This window comes from Petaurus breviceps, unplaced genomic scaffold (genome assembly GCF_028583685.1).
Source record: "Petaurus breviceps papuanus isolate PSGF00001 unplaced genomic scaffold, PetGlider_PUasm1.0 164, whole genome shotgun sequence".
Classification (NCBI taxonomy): Eukaryota; Metazoa; Chordata; class Mammalia; order Diprotodontia; family Petauridae; genus Petaurus; species Petaurus breviceps.
In genome coordinates, this window is record NW_027185735.1 from 14,900,632 (window position 1) to 14,918,972 (window position 18,341).

The 18,341-nt window shown below is 40.9% G+C and overlaps 1 protein-coding gene across 1 annotated transcript; it reads right to left on the minus strand.

Moving 5' to 3' along the window:
• Nucleotides 1–7,336: 7,336 nt before the first annotated feature.
• Nucleotides 7,337–10,234, minus strand: GPX2 (glutathione peroxidase 2). Its single transcript, XM_069082377.1, has 2 exons — nt 9,942–10,234; nt 7,337–8,012 (listed from the first exon to the last, which is right to left on the minus strand). The coding sequence occupies exons 1-2, from the start codon at nt 10,161–10,163 to the stop codon at nt 7,662–7,664; spliced, it is 573 nt and encodes a 190-aa protein (XP_068938478.1). The 5' UTR covers nt 10,164–10,234; the 3' UTR covers nt 7,337–7,661.
• Nucleotides 10,235–18,341: the final 8,107 nt, after the last annotated feature.

The window sequence follows — 18,341 nt, forward strand, 5'->3', positions numbered from 1 at the left end:
TAGCTTTACCTTTATAATGTATTTTTTTCTGGATTTTTTAATTTAAATTTAAATTTAAAAAATCGAATCATAAGCCCATTTTATGTTTCTCCAACATTAGGTCAGTCATGATACAGTGTTTCAGTTTCTAAAGTAAAACAAAATGCTTTTTTACCAAGATAGAACAGATATTAGCATTTTATTATTTTTTAACATTATTCTGTGCAGTGAGTCTGACAGAAAGAAAATCTCTTGAACTAAAGCTTTTTAATGGAAACTTCTTATAGTGAAAAGAGCACTGGAGTCAAATCCAGATGTTTGGGTTCAAGTCTTGGCTCCATCCCTTAGTAATTGTGTGACCTTGGGCAAGTCACCTATCTTTCCAGCCTCAGTTTTTGCCTCTCTAAAATGAAGGGATTATAATAGTTTAACTCTAAGGTTCCTTACAACTCTAAATATTCTCTAATCTGTTTTGTCTTCTACCAAGGGGAGAGGGATAATGAGCTAAAATCTCTGGTTTCTGTTTTGCTTTGTGGGACTGAAGAATGAAAGGAACATGGGAAAGCTAGCAAACTTCTGGTCTTGGAAGTTCAAGTACACTTCCATGTGCTAGTTTTATGTAGTTCTGAAGTAGAATGTGCATATTGGGGCTTATTTCAGATTCCCTCCTCATTTCTCAGTCACACTTTATGAACAAGGATAAATCACTTATTCTTTGTTTCTTATAATGATGAGATTATTATTTGTCAATGAAGATATGAGATGAAAGAGTTCTAGAATTTTTTAAAAACAGAACGGGATTTGTATGAATGGATACAGAGTGAAATAAATAGAACCCAAAAGATCAATATTTATACAGTAACTATAATAATGTAAATGAAAAGATCACTAAAAAGAAGTTTGATTCCAGGTAACTGAAAAGCTATTGATTGTCCTGGAGAGCAGAAAATGACACATTCCTCCTTACAGAGCGATCACTCTGGAGTCTGAGGACCTGGGTTCAAATCCCATGTCTGTTACTTCATATGTCTTGGCAAGTCATTTAATCACCGTGGGTCTTAATTTCCTTACTTGTAAAATGAGAAGATTAGACTAAATGGCCACTGAGATACATTCCAGCTCATCTATGGTCCTATGCTTTTTATAATAGAGAAGAAAGGGGCTATTGATCAATAAAATATTTGTTAAGTGCTTACTATGTGCCAAGCAGTGTTAGAGATACGAAAAGAGGAAAGACAACTCCTGCCCTCAAGGAGCTTTCACTCTAACAGGAGAAGACATGCAAACAAATATGTGCAAAGCAATCAATTTACAGAACAAATAGGAAATAGTTAACAGGGAAAACATTAGAATTAAGAAGGGTTAGAGCAGAAGACTCTGTCAAGGTTGGTCAGGATTATATTTTCTTCTTTTTTTAATTGTTTACGAAGGAGGAGTCACTCTTGGACAGGACAGTTTTTTCCTCCAGAAAAGACATCAACAAAACATTCTTTAAAAACTGATTAAGACTTAACAATAATAATAATAAGCCTTTATGTAACATTTTAAAGTTTATAAAATGTTGCTCATATTTTTCATTTGAGCCTCACAACAACCAATAAGTACTATAGATATTATTTTACCAGTTGATAATAATAAATGAGGAAATTGAGGTTTAGAGAGGTTAGTGATTTGAACAAAATCATGCAGCTAGTAGGTGCCAGAGGCAGATCTGAACCCAGGTCTTTGTGACTTGAGACCAGAGTTCCTTCTACTGAGACAGGGTCATGGAAACAGGAAGTTGTTCAGTCCAGCACATATCCCTCTCCCCCCAAGCACCTGACTCCCGGGTTGCTGTGAGGTTCAAATGAGATAATATTTATAAAGTACGTATATATGTATGTATGTAAATTGTATATATATATGCATATATATGAATTATAAAGTTGTTATATATATATATATATAAAATTATTAAGGCCCCTAGGAGTCCCTTAATAAAATGCTTGTTCCCTTGTCTTCCCTAAAATCATGTCAACACAGTGTATTTCCCTCAGAGCCTTAAATTCATGATCCCATATTTTACCTTTGTCCCCAGTTTCAGGATAGGATCATAGATCTAGAGATGGAAGGCCATCTAATCCGGCCCCTTCACTGCACAAATAAGGAGACTGAAAGCGTCAGTCACACAGTGACCCTTTGGTAGTAAGCACCAAAGATGGGATTTGAAGCCAGATCCTTGGACTCCACAGTCATTCTACATCCTGTTTTCCTAACCATGTTTTTTTAAGATAAGAGCCTATAAAGAAGTTGGTATCTCTGTGGCCTCCCTAAGTTGAATAAGCATCAATGGACCATACCCAAAGGATCTGTTGATTACAAGTCATACTGTGAATCTCCCTACTTCCTTATACCTCAAGTAACTCCCATTCAGTGATTCTGTTTACCTAGGAAACTGAGGCTGGTTATCCATTTGTTGCTACTTCTAAGGATGGAAAGGAAATGAACCACATGAAAAGTAAAGGTAAGACAACTTTTCTACCTCTTAACAGTGGACCCATTAGAAATCTAGTAAAGTTGAAGAGTCTCATAAAATATTTACCATAAAGTCACTATTCAAGGCAAGTAACAATTGCCTGCCCAGGATAGTAGTTTTCTGTTTCCCTCTCACTAAGTACATGGCATTTTTCTAAGTCTTTCAACAAAGACCACTATAACTGTAATTCCTGTGTCTGTGAGAAACCTTAAATTATTCATTCAGCAGGAGCCTGATGAAAAAGGACCTGCACACTGCACTGGCATTCCAGGAACTAAATTACCTGTGGCATAATGCCAACATCAGGTGATATTGACTCCATTGGTAGGTCTAACACCACACTAAGCACTACTGAGATTAAACAAACAAACAAACAAAATCAGACTTAATCTTCTAAATTCTAAATTTCCTTTCTTCAGGAGTGAGACCCTTGGTCTTAGCCTAATACTGTTTCAGGTGAAGTCACATAAACTGCCAACTGGCATTAAGAAGAGTTGTCCCAAGAGGACTTGGTTCATATGCCCCAAAAGTTCATAGAACAAAAGTTAAGGCCTTCCTTTTAAAGGAAATAAGGATGTGGAGAAAGGATGATAGAAGACTTGGTTCTTCAAGAAAAGGGAGTTGGGGGGAAGGGGGAGGGGAGAATCCATATTGAGAAGCTACTCTGTTGAGATTGAGAATGGAGTAAAAAAGTTAACCCAGAAGTGGCCATGATTTACCAGGAGGCATTCAAGAGAGATAATGAGGGCTTTTGCTCTCCAACTTAGGTGTGATTTCTTAGGCTGCTTTATGAAATGAAATAGTAATTTACACAGACAGACTTAGAAAGTAGGCAGAAGGACCATAGCCTCATGTATCTACACTTCCATTTCAACTGGATCAAACTCAGAAAAAGAGTTTGGGGAGCAAAGTAATTGAGAAAGTGGCACTATTCCCCAGAATCAGTATTTAGTCAGTATTGATGTGGGGAGGTGCCCATCTATCAACTACTTCATACCTGTGCAAATCACTTTAAGTATATTGTTTCATTTGAACCTCACAGCAAACCCCATGAGGAAAAAGTTCTCTTAACCTCATTGAACTGATGAAGAAATCGAGGAGCTGAGAAATTGAGGGGCTTGTAATTAGTCTCAGATGTGGCATTTAAACCTAGGTCTTACCCATTCCAAGCCCAGCTCTCTCCTGTACTATACTTCCATCATCTAATCTGTTATACCTGCCTATTTGAGATGTCCAAAAATTCTTATGGGGGGGGGGAGCACGGGGTTCTGTTTTTTTTCCACTCAAGAAGACATTAATGCTTTCGTAACTAGTTCGATATAGTTTAGGGCCCTGAGCATTAAAGATTTTCAGGTGTAGAGAGTACATGAGAAGTAGAAGCTAAGGATTTAAGTATGACTATTCAGCCTTCTGCCAAGGAAGGCTAGTGGCTCGTTCTTCACTGTTATTCCTTGGTTGGTTAGTGCGTAAATTGCCCAGGGAATGAAAAGGACGTACAAAACAGTCATAGTTACCTTCCGACCCTCTGCACACATGCTCACACCCCAATATTCTCTGCACTGCGGAATAAATTGGAGTACTTGTTAGAGGCTGAGAAATGGCAACATTTCATAGTGTCCCCATAGACCGAGACCCAGCAGAGGTGTTCAAAGGCCCCCTTAGCTTTTTGTATTTGAGCCACAGACACTACTGAAAAAAAAAAAAAGATAATTCTACAAGCCTCAGACCTTTGAAGAAAGATGCTTGTTCCTTAGAATTCTCAACTAGAATGTTGGAGAAAGTTTTGGACCCCATTGGCAATTCCACTGAATTCCAAATACTCCTTGGTATCCCACAGAAGGTAGCTGGATCTACTATTCTCACTAAACCTGTACTGGCACTGTTCACATGTTATAGAAGGGTTGTCCCAATAGAGACTTAGGATAGAATATCAAAGTCTCGTACAAGGAAACATGGAGCTCCCCAAAAGACCATAAAGTGAACTAGTTTTCTGATACTCACAAAATGAAAGGCAGTCAAGAAGAATGATGGAAACAGGCCAGGTCTGCTGGGATCCTGGGTAAGACTTTGCATTCTGCTGAGCCCCCAACAGCAGTGGGGTAGCAGGCATTGCCTTCTAAGTGACCTTTTCATGTTCAAGAAATCAGTAGCATAGAACACAGCACTCAAGTCATAGCTATTCTAGGCACTTAGATTGGAGAAGATTTATTACTGGAGGGTTCAGGGTAGGAGTGTGCACAGAGTGTTCATTTATTAGCAGAGAGCTCCAAACTCGAATCAAGCTAGTTGTCAGAACAGGGTTGGGGGGAAAGAGAGCAAGACAAAAGAGGGATAATCAATTTAACTTACAATGTAGGATCACCTGCGCTGTTTGGGGGGTTTCAGATGGTATTGTCATCTTTCTTCCCCCCTTACACTTCTGGACCTAGTGCAGCCCAGAAACTGAATGTGCCCCTAAGTTATGCCCCTGAATAGCAGATGTTTTTTTTTTTAGTGAAAACTAGAGCATCTTTTCATGAGTGCAGATGAGTCCGGTTCTAATCCAACAAAAATTTGTTGAACACTTGTTCAGTCATTAAGTCATGTCCAGCTGTCCTTGGGGTTTTCTTGACAAAGACTGGAGTGATTTGCCATTTTCTTCTCAGTGTGTCCCCATTTTATAGATGAGGAACTGAGGCAAATAGGGGTTGTCATTTGTCTAGGTTCACACAAGTAGTAAGTGTCTGAGGTCAGATTTGAACTCCAAGCCTGGTGCTCTATTCACAGCACCACCTAACTACCCCTAGATTACTAAGTGCAAAGCATTGTACCAGTCTCTGGGACTACAGAAACAAAAGACAGTTTCTGCCCTTCAGGAGCTTCTATGGGGGAGGCAAATTTGGGGGAAGTGCTGGCTATGACGTATAAACAGGTAAGTATGATACAGGATACAGGACTATTTGAGGAGGCTGGAAAAAGCACAAGCAAACTAGAGGGATCATGTCTCAAGGAAGGTAACGTTCTAGGAGCTGAGGGACCACAGTTCTACTCATGACATCTGTGCCTCATTTCCTCAAATCCTAAGGCAGCCTTACTTCCTCCAGATCAATTACCACTGATAATAATAACTAACATTTATACACCCTACATATTGTCTTAGGGTTTACAAAGTACTTTATCAGTGTTTTGTTTAATCCTCACCACAAATGGAAGAGAAAGTATTATTACTCTCTCCATTTTGCAAAGGAAGAAACTGAGTCCCAGGCTGACTGCCCCATGGTCATAAAACTAGGAAGTATGGAAGGCAGGTACTCTGCTTCATAACAGGAAGCATAGTTGTATTCATTCAAATGGTGATAACTGTACCTGGAAAGATACTAATTTCCCCATTAGGAAAGAATGAAAAGTATAGTTTACCAAAAATTAAGTTGGGCTGGGACCCCAGAGAAGGGAATTAATGCATTGAGTGATCAACAGAGAGAAAAACAAAATGGTGTCTGTGTGTCACGGGACTCCAACTTTGCTCAGTTATCTTGTATTATTGAGTTGTTTCAGTCATGTCTGACCCTCTGTGACCTCATAAGGACTCTACCTAGAGAAACAACTGTAAAGGAAGCATTGGTTAAGGGTAGTGTTTGGTTTTGGAGAAATGCCAAAAGCTTTATCACTTTATGGCTTTTCCTCAGAACTGAGGAGGAGCTCTGGAGAGACAAAGAAATGAGTTAGAACCGGTGAGTCTACTTTAGAGCTTTCTTGGCAAAGGACTGTATTGGTTTGCTATTTCCTTCTCCAGCACATTTTACAGATGAGGAAACTGAGGCAAACAGGGACACAGCTAGTAAGTGTCCCAAATCTTCCTGAGTCCAGGCCCAGTGCTCTTTCCACTGTGCTGCCTAGCATAGTAGAAAATGTGACTAACACTTTGTGGAGTTTCCTAAACAGGACTTGGCTTGTTGGGGAATCTGGATTGCTCTAGTTCACAGTTATAAACCCACTATTTAGCAAGCCTTAAAGAGATCTTCCCTCCCCCCATGAAAGAAATGACTAGCATAGGCATCCAAACCAAAACAGATAGGTGATCATGGGTTTGAGTTCAGGGGCTGGAACGTGAATTTAAGATTCTAAAGAAAAGCCTGGCAAAGAGGCAATGACAAGCTTTTCTCTTAGGCTGATCAAGGCTTTTTGTTTTCTCAAGCACCTCACCCTCCTGCCCTTTTTAAAAAGTTAATAATAGTTAACCAGCTTGAGTAGCTAGGTGACACACTGAATAGAGCACCAGGCCTGGAGTCAGGAATACATATCTTCCTGAGTTCAAATCCAGACTCAGATACTTATTAGTTGTGTGACCCTGGGCAAGTCATTTAATCCTGTTTGCCTCAGTTTCCTCATCTGTAAAATGAGCTGGAAAAGGAAATAGTAAACCACTACAGTATCTTTGCCAAGAAAACCTTAAATGGGGTCAGGAAGAGTTGGACATGACTGAGCAACAATAAAATTTAATTGCCAGGTATCAGTGAAGATTAGGAGTAGCTAATTGAGCCTAAACCCACCCTAATAGAGATGTATTCCTACTATAGCTCTAGCTATAGTGACCTTGGTCTAAGGACTTGAAGGCTTTAGCTCTCCTCTTTGTCTCTCCAGAGCTCCTCCTCCCCAGTTCTAAGGAAAAGCCATAAAGTGATAAAGCTTTTTGGCATTTCTCCAATACCAAACACAATGCTTAACCAGTTCCTACCTCCCAACTCCTATAGTTATGCCTCAAGGTAGGGTCCTTATGAGTACCACTGAGGTTTTCTACCTTACCTGTAATATCTCTGCAAGCTTTTCCTGGCAAGTAAGGAAAAAGACGCAAGAAATGCAGCATTTTGCACACCTGACCTTTATTGGATTCACATAGACTAGAATTCAGGCCCTTCACAACTCTCAAGCACCCTCCCTCCCCCAAGGGTTTAAGAAGATACTGTCATCCTGTGAAGAACCGACCCAGACTTCGGAGTCCTGACTCATCACCAACAGAAACATTGGGGAGCCAAAAGGGAACAGGTGGACAAGAAAAGAAAGAATGGTCAACTAATGGGACTTGGGCATCTCCTGAGTCCAGCAGGCCTTGAGAAGGATGCTAGACCCCAGAAAAAGGAAATATGAGACTGGAGTAGGGGGAGATGGAGATGTCTACTGAACAGCTCGTCTATATGGCAACTTTGAGGAGACGCTTGATGTCTGATTCGATATTGATGGTGGGGAAAGATCGGCTATATCGGCGAAAGGGCTCACCCTCAGGCCCCACTAGGAACTTCTCAAAGTTCCAAGAAACATCTGAGCGACGCACGGGACTCCATATGATGAGCTTGGGGTCTGTCATGAGGGAGAATGGGTCATCATCAGGGTAGGGGAGTTTATCCTTCAGGTAGGCAAAGACAGGATGCTCATTCTGCCCATTCACCTCACACTTTTGGACAAGGACAAAGTTGGGCTGGAAGCCAGCCCCAGGGCGGACGTACTTGAGACTGTTCAGGATCTCTTCATTCTGACAGTTTTCCTAGGGGGAGAAAAAGAAAGAGGTAGAAATGGAATGGGAGGATATACACCACGTCAATCTTTCATATCCTCTGGTACTTGCCATCCATACTCTCTCTCTTCCCTTCTTCCTCCCTTCTCTGTCTCCCTTTTCCCCCATTCTTCCTATCCACTCTTCTTCTCACCCTTAACTTGGGGTTTTTGCCTCACAGTATACCACCTCCTGGCCCCCTGCCAATCATTCTATACCTTTCTTGGAATCCCCACTACTATTGCTTCCCTTTACTTGTATTAAATGTAGGTTCTCTTCCTATCCCAATAATCCCCACTGCTCAACAGGATGGGGGCTTTCAAGAAATGGGATTTCTAGGCTCTTGCTCCTACCCCTCTGTCCTAGAACAGAACAGAGAGGAGAAAACTGATGTTGACAAATCTTACCCAAGTGCCTTTCTCAGGTCTCATTCTCCATAAAGTAGCAGCAGAACAATGACAATGAATGAATCACCTCCAGCCCGATTCACTTATTTCCCACAAGTGATGGGGTGAGTTAAATAGAATGGAATGTACTAAATATGTGTTAGGTAGAGAGAGAAAGTAAAGGAGGGTAAAGGTGTATCAGTATCTAATAACCCTTTCTGATGAACTATTAGCTCTGTCCCCAGCTTTGGAGGACAGCAGCCAGCTAGGGTGCATCACTACTATGTCTAGCGATAGATGTCGTAGCTCTGTACGCCTGTGCCCTCACTGAAAACATCATCCTCATCCTCAGCCAATATTACGAGATACTAATGATGCCATGGAACCTTGAGGTGAAGTCCTCCCATAGAGGTGCCTTATTTCTCCTTTCTACCAACCTGGGAGCCAAGCTTCTTCTGTAGCTGGAGAAAAGTCCTCTCTGCCCTACTGGAACCAATTACTACAGTCAGATCAGAACTATATCCCCATCATTTATCCCAAGTTAATTAGACTTGACCGCTTGTCTCTTATGTTAATGTCTAGTTAATTGCTACTGGGTCTGGGGCTCCTTCCAGCAGTTCAACTCTTCAGAGGAATGATGGAGTGGGGCTCCAGAAAGCAGCTGCATTTAGCTCTGGTCTATTCCTATTGCAGTGGTCAGTCTAGAGATAAAGTGGTACATCTGCTGGCTGCTTGTCTGAGCCAACCTCTTTGACCTTCCTCGTTTTACCTGCCGCTCTGGCTTCCCTCTCATCACACCACTACAGTGTGAATGACTGCTAGGGCCTTGGCTACTCTCCCTAATGGAATTGTGCATTTAAATGGTATAAACTCTTAAAAGATGCCTAAAACACTGAGAGTCGAATGTCTGCTAGTGGCACACTCACAAACAGAGACAGTTACAAATGATATTTGGATGAGTTTGTGCATTGTGCACCCCTCCCCTTCACCCATGTGGTTACTGACAAGCATTCTATATTTATAAATAACACCTGGCTTTTGTATAGCACTTGATACTTTTCAAACTGAGTTCACATATTATCATAAAAATCCTATTATTATTGTTTCCCATTTTATAGCTGAAGAAATTGAGGCACAAAGAGGTTGTGACTAGCCCAATGCCACATGGCTAGGTAAGGGTAAATCCAACCCAAGATTCCAGAAACAGATCAGTCCAATTTAGTTTTCTTTCCATTATACCATACACCATCATTCATGTCAAGATGTAGTCATTGAGTGGTCAGTTACAGATTCAGAAAGACTGCATAAACTCCCTTTTGGTACCCCATGCCTTTTTAGCACACCAACCTAAATACCCAAACACCAACATGTTTGAGGGTGTAGAACATGAATGTTTTTACACAGTTACTAATTCATTTCATTCCTCCCTCCCCAAGCTGCCAGAACCCCTCCCCAACCACACACATAAGTTCCCCTGAGAAGGTAAGCAGGAGGCCAGTCCTACTTCATGGGCATCATGCCAGGTGCCCCTTACCTGATGCCCAAACTGGTTGCAGGGGAAGCCAAGTATTACAAGGCGCCTCGGGAAGCGGCACTGTAACTCGTTGAGTTGGGTGTAGTCCCGAGTGGTCGTGCCTCAGAGTGAGGCCACATTTTCAATGAGTACTGCCCGACCCCTGAAAGTATTGAACTCTATCTTCTCCCCTTCCAGGCTGGTAGCACTGAGGTCGTAGAAAGATTTGGCAATGTGAGCCATGGTGAGAAGGCAGAATGACTCCTGGGTGGGTGTGGAGCCTACTTAAGGGATGTGTAGAGGGTTGGGAGGGTAGGGAGGGAAAAGAGGAGGAGGAACAGGAAAAAGGGGAGAGTCTGTCGATGTGAGGTTGACTTGTTCCCAGAATGACTTAGCACAAATAATCTTATACCTGTAGGAGTAATCTGAGTAAGTGCCAGTTATTTATAGCCTCCAAACAAAGCACCTGCCCCACCCTGCCCTGCTTGGCAACCTAGGTTAGGTTGATTTGTTATCTCTGGGTATATGTGAATAATTCAGTCTCTCTGCCCTGCCTTAGGAAACCAGAGCCCCTGGAGTCTAATGGGGAGGAGGGAGGGAGAAGTAAAGAGATGACAGAACAGAAGTGTTGACTCCTACCTGTACTATTGGGGTGCAACTATCCCCAAGGACATTACATGAGTGCCCATCGCATCCTACAGAACATACACCAGCAACTGTCCAGGTGACCTTACTGCAAAGACCAGCTATTACCATTGAATCAGTATGCCCTTAGCCAATGCAAAATGAGACCTTTTTATGGCTTTGAAAGTTTCTGAGGCTAAAATGTTTACAAATCTCTGGACAATTTGGACTTTCTCCAAACATATCTAGGCCCATACTCAAAGGTTTGGGGATTTTTTTTTTTGTTTGGTGGGATCCACCAGACCTTATGCACTGCTGGAATAGCCTTCAGGAATCAAGGACCTCTGTGCAATTATGAGATATTGGATTAGGACTTTAGGAAGGAAGGAAACAAGCATTTATTAAGCACTTTACAAACATTATCTCATTTGATCATATTACAGCCCTGGAATATAAGCACTATTATTATCTTTACAATTCAGGAAATTGACACAAATAGAAGTTAAGTGACTGACCCAGTCATTCAGCTTGCAGATGTCTGAAGTTGGATTTGAACTCAGGTCTTCCTGGCCCAGCACTCTATCCATTTAACTACTCTTTGTTACTTTAGGGGATATAACTGGAAAAGCTGGGTAACTCTCAACATCAAATATTTTACCACATAGTCCTTATAAATCCTCAAAATATCCTAGAAGTTCCAAAAGGTCCTCAAATAGTATCTGCATGAATCAAATCACTAAGCATTACAATAAAATATGCAGATATACTCCCCTTCACAAAGTTAATTGATTCCACGAAAATGAATGTTAGGAGAAATAGCATTAAATTGGTTGTGTGTCCTTGGGCAAAGCACAAAGAGAGGTGAACTCTCTTGGGAAGTTTCCTCTGCTATAAAATTAAATCTCTGATACATGCTAGCTGCAAAATCATGGGCAAATAATATAACCTCTCGTGTCCCAACCAACTTTCTTTTTCTTAAAAAAAAAAAATAGAATTTTATTGAGAGTTCACCAGCCCCAAGTTGGCTTGGAAATGCCAAGTAGCCTTCTCTTTAGCAACACAGTCCTTAAGTGATCCCATGCTTTCCTGCCCACCATGAAAGAAAGAAGCTATGGCCAAATTTGGAAGTGGTGTTCATAAACTTCAAGTCAAATCTTCTCTAGGGCACGATGTTTCATCTGTACCAACAGGAACTTTAATTAGGTGAGAACAAACTTCTGGGTTCCAAGTCTTTCAGTATGATAAAGTCTCTTGTTATAATGGACAAATCTTCCCAGAGAGAAGAGAATTTGTGGACGCATTATTTTTCCTCAGTTTACTTTCCACGATCTTAGCCTTGGCCAAGCTTGTAGATCTTGTCTATGTTGGTGTGGTGAAGATACCCCTTCTGAGCAACCCAGGTCACAGAGAATGCCATGTGGGGAGATACCAAGTTCTACATACAAACCCCTTTGTGCAGGCCTTGATGGGTTTAATGGAGCAGCTCCTTGGTGTGCTAGAGGCTAGTGATGACCTTTTGACCCTTGTCCTTGATCACCCCAATGACATCAGTCACATTGTCCTATCCAAACATAGTAGACTCTAGCATTTGGTGCACCAGATTTTCCCAGGTCTAGTACAGGTTCTCAGTCACATTGCCACCACTTACCTGGATTTTTATCAGGTGAGACTTCTTTTTTTATATATATTTGTTTCTTTTGATTTTTCAACATTCATTGCCACAAGATTTTGAGTTACAAATTTTCTCCCCATCTTTCCCATGCCCCCCATCCCAAAATAGTCAATCACAATGGGCAAGAAGAAATCTATCAAATCAAGAATGATATGATCCTATTATAGTGAGCAAGAACAACCAAATTCAGAGGACAACATGGACTCTATACTCACACCTGAAACCACAGAAGGAAATATGAACTGATCTCAAACCCAAAAAGCATTCTTGGAGGAGCCCAAGAAAGATTTTAAAAGCCAAATTGGAGAGGTAGAAGATAAATTTAAATCTACAGTAACCAAATTGGAAAAAAATGTCACTGAAGAAAACAAATACTTAAAAAGTAAAATTGATGAATTGGGACGGGAAGTTCAAAATCTAACTGGAAGAAATACCTCCCTAAAAATGAAAACTGAACATATGGAAAAGGAGCTTCAAAAAACAACCAAGAAAAACAATTCACTAAAAATTAGGATCAGTCAAATTGAAGCTAAGAACTCTACGATGCATCAAGAGTCAGTCAAATAAAACATAAAGATTGAAAAATTAGAAGAAAGTGTAAAATATCATACTGGAAAAACAACTGACCTGGAGAACAGATCCAGGAGAGATAACCTAAGAATTATTGGTCTACCGGAAAGCCATGATGAAAAAAGCAGCCTAGACAACATCCTCCAAGAGATTGTCAAAGAAAACCGTCCTGAGGTCCTAGAATCAAAGGGTAAAATAGTTATCGAAAGAATTCACTGGACTCCTGAAATAGATGCAAAATTGAAAACTCCAAGAAATATAGCAGCCAAATTCCAGAATGACAAGGTCAAGGAGAAAATACTGCAAGTATCCAAAAAGAAACAATCCAAATATTGTGGAACTACAGTCAAGATTACACAGGACATAGCAGCTTTTATATTAAAAGATCAGAGGGGTTGGAATTTGATATTTCATAAGGCAAAAGAGCTAAGACTACAACCAAAGATCAACTACCTGGCAAAACTGAGCATAATCTTTTGGGCAAGGATATGGTCATTTAATGAAATAAGGGACTTCCAGACTTTCCTGATGAAAAAGGCATGCTTTCTAGGTTCTTACTTTAATCATGGCTTTCAGGTAGTCTAATAATTTTTAAATGATCTCTCCTGGATCTATTTTCCAGGTCAGTGGTTTTCCCATGAGATATTTCACATTGCCTTCTATTCTTTCATTTGTTTGGGTCTGCTTAACAGCATCTTGATTTCTTATAAAGTCACTAGCTTTGATTTGCTCCAATCTAGTTCTGAAGGAATGATTCTCATTAGTGAGCTTTTGAGATTCTTTTTCTATCTGGTGAATTTGGCTTTTTAAGGCATTCTTCTCCTCATTGCCTTTTTGAGCCCCTTTTGCCATTTGAGTTGGTCTATTTTTTAAGGTGTTATTTTCCTCAGTCAGGCTGTTGACTCTCATTTCATAATTTTCTTGCATTGTTCTCATCTCTCTTCCCAATTTTTCCTCCACTTCTCTTATTTGTTTCTGAAGGTTTTCTATGGCTTGTAACCAGCTCATATTTTTCTTGGAAGCTTTTGGAGCAGGAGTTCTGACTTTATTGTCTTCCTCCTGTTCCATGCTTTGATTCTTTTTGTCTCCAAAATAGGAGTGTAAAGTTGTGTTGCTCTGTTTATTTTGCTTCCTTTGTCTGCTCATATCGCCACTCAATCACTTGATCTCTGGGCTTTTTGTCACAGTAGGACTCTGCTACCAGACAGGGGAGCTTCGTCCCAAATGCTGGGGTTTTCTCAGCTGCTGAAGGTATTAGTTGGGTGCCCTCTCTGAAGCCTCCACACACTCTGGCAAGCTGGTCGCACACTCCAGGACCTCCATCCTAGACTGCAATCCAGATCTCCAAGCAGGTTAAAGCAAGAGCAATTACCTCTCACATTGGTTGCTTGGTCCCCCTACACTCTGCAGGCCAGGAGCTAAAGCTGCCACATGGGGGCGGCTCCACAGCTGTGGGACTTCAGCAGCTTCTTGCCCCAGGGGCAAAGGCCAACCACACTCCCAACTACTGGATCCCAAAGTCCACAATGCACTGACCTCTCACTTTGTCCTTAGCATCTATGTGTTGATAATTCTGGAAACTACTACAGCTGCTAGTGATCTGGAGTCCTTTCACCCAGTGGTTGGTCAGGCCTGCCCTGGGGCTAAAACCTTTGGCTCACGTGGGGATGGGGTTGGCTCCCAGAGTGCTGTGCTGGCTGATTCCTGCCAGCCTGCCAGACTTTCCTTAGTGGGAGGTTAGCTTCTCTGTGTCATTTTGTGGGTTCTGTAGCTCCAAAGTTTGTTCAGAGTCCCCTTTTACATGAATTGGGGGAGGCAGAAGTCCTGTTTCTACTCCCTACCCAGTTTATTTAACAGAAGAAAATGGAAAAGAAATAGACTAAGTGTTCCTACAGGGACCTCCACATGACCTTATATCAGATTCCTCCCAAGATTGTAGAAAGGGAATAAAGGGGAAGCTTGTCCCTAAGGCCCAAGTCTAGGTTCTAAACTGGAACATTGAAACTAAGGGAAAAACCAGAGCAAGTTCTGGGGATCAGATCATTCTTCTGACCTTACCATCTATGGTGTCCAAAATTGTCCAATCTGCAAGAAAAACCACTGAGGCAGAGCTCTAAGGGTCCATGGCCCCGTGTAATGAAATGGACCTCAGATCTTTCTCACAATCTGAGACAGCCCCTTACTTCAGGGCCTTAGTTTTATACTACTTGATACCCAGAGACATAGAAAGGACAAAGTAAAATATAGAGTTTACTTGGATGATAGACCTTGCTTTTGGCCTTCCAGGAGGGCCAGAAATGATGTATCAGCATGGGTGGTCACAGGATGAGCAAGACAAGGGTCATCTCTCCTGATTAAGTGGCCATAAGATGTACCCTTCTTCATGTTAGGCAGGAGAGGGTGGTCTGGAGGTGCAAAAACAAGTTGAAGGAACTTTCCACATAACATTAGGACATACCACCCATGTTGAGTTTAATCATCAGTATTCTTATGGTTAGGCAAATAAGCAAGTAGTTAACTAGTTAGTTTACCAGGTACTAATAGTTTAAACTTTGGGACCTAATATAAGAAAGAATCTATCTAAACTTATCCAATTATTCTTTTATCTAAGATATGAAAAATATGTATTAATATATGTGATTCCTTATACCTGTGTTAATTGATTATACTGACTAAATTTATTACTCGATGAATATATCATTAATAATTGCTAACAATCATTACCCCTATGGAATCACACTGAAGTGGTTAATACCAATTGGAGCAAAATAGAAGTCTTATTAAAATCATCTTTGTCCTATCTACTGAGGTCTGTGGAAGCTGACTAGCCTGCCACCTGCTCCAGATTTACCTCTCCACATTATGGTCTCTGATTGACTGCTCTGGATCCCACTCTGACCTCAGTTGTCCCATTGGTTCACAGTGGCAGCAATCAATGGCCACTGCCCACATGACCTTCCTGTAGGTTCTCAGTCTAAAAGCAAAGTAGCAAAAGTAGGCAGCATCTGTCTTCCTTATCCAAATGCAATGGCAGACACAAAGTCAAAGAAAAGAAAATGGGGACATTCTAGGACACAGTATATATGTGCCCAAATCCCACCACTTCCTTGTTTTATCACTAGTCTTCTTCTCCTTGTTGGGAACTTATGGTGAGTGAGGAGGACAATCTTCAGGACCCAAATTTTCACTTGTTCTGTCATCATCTTCACCTGGAGACTCTAGGTGGGGAACATTGTCACCATCGTCATTCAGAGTATAATGAATATAGCATTGGAAACACACACGCACACACACACACACAAAGTACCTGACTGGTATGTTTTCCCTAATTATCAGTGATATCAATTAATCAAGTAGACTTAATTAGCTTTTAAAATTAGATATTTAATATGGTGGTATAGTGGGCACAAAATATCCCCACACACACTCCCCCCCCCCCAAAATGTCCATAGCATACTTTCCCATTAGGATATACAGAGTCTAGGGGAAAGTGGAGTGGAGCATAGAGAATGTGTGGCAAACATTATAACTCACAACTTTTTTTTTTGCTTTTGGGAGGGGAGAGGGCAGGGCAATTGGGGTTAAGTGACTTATTCAAGGTCACACAGTTAGTAAGTGTGTGTCAAGTGTCTGAGCCCAGATTTGAATTCAGGTCCTCCTGACTCCAGGGCTGGTGCTCTATTCACTGCACCACCTAGCCACCCCAAAACTCACAACTTCTAGAAGTCCTTTTGTAGGAGTTCTCAAGATGTTTTCCTGGGGTGTAGTGGTAGATTTCTGCTTGAATCTTGAAGACTTGAAGAGTCTTGAAACTGCCTTTCCTCAGTATGTCTTGCATATTCTCATTTTCTCAATATAGACATTGCAGCAGTTGTCCCAGAGATGCTGCAAGGACTAGGAAGCCAATGAAAAAAGTCCAAATTCTCTAGCCCTCTGAAATTCATGAGGTATTCTCTAGGCAAAGGGCAGGGAAGAGTCAGAGTCCAAGATCAGGGCTCTTCTCTCCTCCCCATACCCTCCACCTCAAGCAATTCCTTCTCAGGGTCTTAGCTAGAGGCTTCACCACAAAATTGCTAGATGCTCAGCTTCCTAGGTTCCAAAGTGGTCTGCTATTTTATATAAAAACCCACAAGATGTGACCAGATTACCTCAACCAATCTGAACACAATTACTATGCAACATCATTCTAATTCATCTAATGACTTTCAAGGACATCTAAATTGGTCAAGGATTTTTCTGCACTTAGCCTAACATCTGTGATTGATTAGTTGATATCTATACCTTCTTCATTCCTCTGAATGAATTAATGATTGGTTTTTCCTCACCTGCCAGGGGTATCAGGTCATAGTATCCTATCTCTGGAATGAAAGAGATAATTGATTCAATTGACTTCCACTTTTTTACACCCACACCCCCCCCACACACACACACCCCTACACATATTAAATATTCAAGTGGATTAATAATCAAGAAAACAAAATTAATCAGTAGAGAGACAAATAAATATAGTCAAGGTCAGAAAAATGAGAAAAATAGAAGTAATTTTTAAAATCTCTGTGTTTTGAGAAAGCAGAATGTACCATGAGAAAGCAGAATGACCAATTTATGATAGGACTTTCAGTCTTTCAAAAAGTATATATGTAGCTTATAGTTCTTGACCTCTTTTCTCTCTATTCAGTACACTGGAGTGAAGGACTGGAGTTAATGTAGGAAACTATTATATCTCAGGATGGAATGAATTGATTGCAACCCCCTTTTATCCATGGGGAAGCAGTGGTAAAATAAGTGGAGATGAAGGAATTATAAGTTTCTATTCAAACTTTGGTATTTTAAAGCAGGTACAGCCATAATTAATATGGAGGTAATCAAGGATTTACCTCTGGGAATCAACACTGGGGATGGAAGCACAATTCCTTCCCACAGTAACCACCATCCTTACACTTCCCCTTGCAGTCCTCTGATGAAACCATCTTCAAGATGACTCCCAGGGTCTCATCATGGTGCCCATTTCCTAAGGCATTCCTTGAAGGAGCAAGAGCTGGATTCTACCATCTACAATCAGTCATCTGTGAAGACCCCACACCCTGATTCCCCAACAGTTTTTGCCCCAGATAAAAAATTCCTAGTTATTATTGAGAGAAAATGAACTAGAAACATTAAGAACAAGATCCAAAAGAAAGGAATAATCACCCAGACCAAGACTATGTCAGTGTCAGTAAACTTTGTAGAGCTATTTATAGAATCAGAATATCTTCGAAGAGAATTTGTACATCATTAATTCTAACCTTAGGAAGTTATAGTTACTAATACTAATACTTTGGCTATCACTCACCAAAGGGAGTTCCATCAGTAAGAAGAGCATGGAACTTATTATTAGGCTTGGCTCCTTATGGAAGGCCTGTTCATAGTACCCTACTACTGTGATTGCCTTAACTCTATAAATGGAGAGGAATGACTGGGGATCTCCAGCTGCCATTCTCCCATTCTCTCTGTCTGTCTGTCTCTCATTCTCTCTCTCTCTCTCTCTCTCTCTCTCTCTCTCTCTCTCTCTCTTT